The sequence below is a fragment of the Echinops telfairi genome, unplaced genomic scaffold (genome assembly GCF_000313985.2).
Source record: "Echinops telfairi isolate 266 unplaced genomic scaffold, ASM31398v2 ScPeMD7_655;HRSCAF=1070, whole genome shotgun sequence".
In the NCBI taxonomy this organism is placed as follows: Eukaryota; Metazoa; Chordata; class Mammalia; order Afrosoricida; family Tenrecidae; genus Echinops; species Echinops telfairi.
The window spans coordinates 16,419,381-16,420,944 of NW_022104553.1; the positions used below are offsets into that span (position 1 = coordinate 16,419,381).

The following is a 1,564-nucleotide window of genomic DNA, read 5'->3' on the forward strand; positions in this document are numbered from 1 at the left end:
ATTCTCCAGAATAGACCATTGGTTAGGTCACAAAGCAAGCCTCAGCATGTTGAAAACATTGAAATCATAAACAGCATCTGCTCAGATCATCACCTTGTAAAGGTCAAAAGCAGATCGATGGACCTATGATTTGCAAAGACCTAGACCCTTGAGAGAGATCCCAGACCCCGACTGGTTCTTTAGGTTTCCGTTCAGTTACTAATCAAATGGTTGGCAGGTGCAACTCCCCTAGTGAGCAGATCTTAAGAGAAAATCATGAAGACCCAGTGTCTTAAAGAGTACACCTAAGAACCCTTATGAGAGTATTTCTGCATCACAACCCATGGGGCTGCCATCAGTTAGAATCAACCGCATGGCAGCAAGCTGTTTGTGTAGAAGCTTTCTTTGTCTTCGTGGTCACTGCTCCCACACAATGGGCTTGTCATCGATCCCTTCCTCGGCGTATGGGGCATATGTGGGAAAAGGGAACGTGCAGATACTGAACAAAGAAGTCCTGACGACACACGGTGGGGAGTGAAGGCAGGATGGAGAGCAGCTTTAGTGGAGAGAACCTCTGATTGACGGGCAGGAGGGACACATTGAAGAATGGAGTAGGATTCGTGATGAACGTGGCGAGAAACATACATGTACCAGGACAACACTCCTCCACCATGAGGAGCAATGAAGCCCTGAATTATGGCCCCACAATGATGAACCACGTTCACAGTATGCAGGGTGAAAAAGTCAGTTCACAAGCAAGAACATGACAGTATTTCAGTTGTATCAAATAAGCAAAGATAGAGAGACCAAAGATTATCCGTGCTTACAAGAGGTGAAGTGCACATCTTTATGGGAAAAGAGCTCCTCGTCTTCCTCCTGTGGGGCAGCTGGAGTTTCTGAACCAGCTTTTGGTTAGGAGCCCAGCGCTCAACCCACAGCGCTACCAGGGCGCCTTACAGGGAGTAGAACAGAGGGGGAGGGGAGGTTTAGTTTGAGGGTGTAGAGTTTGGACAGTGAGAAGGGTTGTCCAATTTCAAAAATGTAATCCAGAGCAATGAATGAGGATGTGAGAATTATCAAATTGGTCAGCGTTTTAGTGTGTATATGTTCGGGGCAATAATAAAAACCCCAGAGGAGTAAAGACAAAGAAAAGAGGGAAATTATACTGTGGTGAAATTGGTTGAGGGAGAGGGAATTCTTTGATTTACCTGATGCAGCTCCTCATATGTTACCACCAAGAAATTCTCTTTCCCTCTCATTTGCAGCCAGCCTTGACAATGGTCAAACCACGATCCATAGGGAACTGAAAGAGAAGTTGGGAGCAAAGTGGCTCTTTGGGTCATCTGTGTACGCTCAGTTGCATGGCTATTTCTTGCCCACGTGTGCATGTCATAAACACTTGAACAATAAAGGAGTGCAGTCATGGAGAGTCTCGTTTCTTTCCCCAAAATCATAACAAATAGGTTTTGCAATCAGCACTTCAGTGGGAGACCACTTGCTATCATGTAAAGCACAGTATTTAAGAACGGTTTCACATCTATGCGGATGAGAAATGATATTTTGAGGTTGAGGGGTAATACAATTA

General features: G+C 45.1%; 1 protein-coding gene across 1 annotated transcript in view; it reads right to left on the reverse strand.

Moving 5' to 3' along the window:
* LOC105979774 (sulfotransferase 2A1-like) overlaps nt 1–1,564 on the reverse strand; it is a 20,571-nt gene that overhangs the window by 9,786 nt on the left and 9,221 nt on the right. The window contains exon 4 of the mRNA XM_013008014.2: nt 1,188–1,282. Coding sequence (XP_012863468.1) covers nt 1,188–1,282 — 95 coding nt within the window. The remainder of the gene's footprint in view (nt 1–1,187; nt 1,283–1,564) is intronic.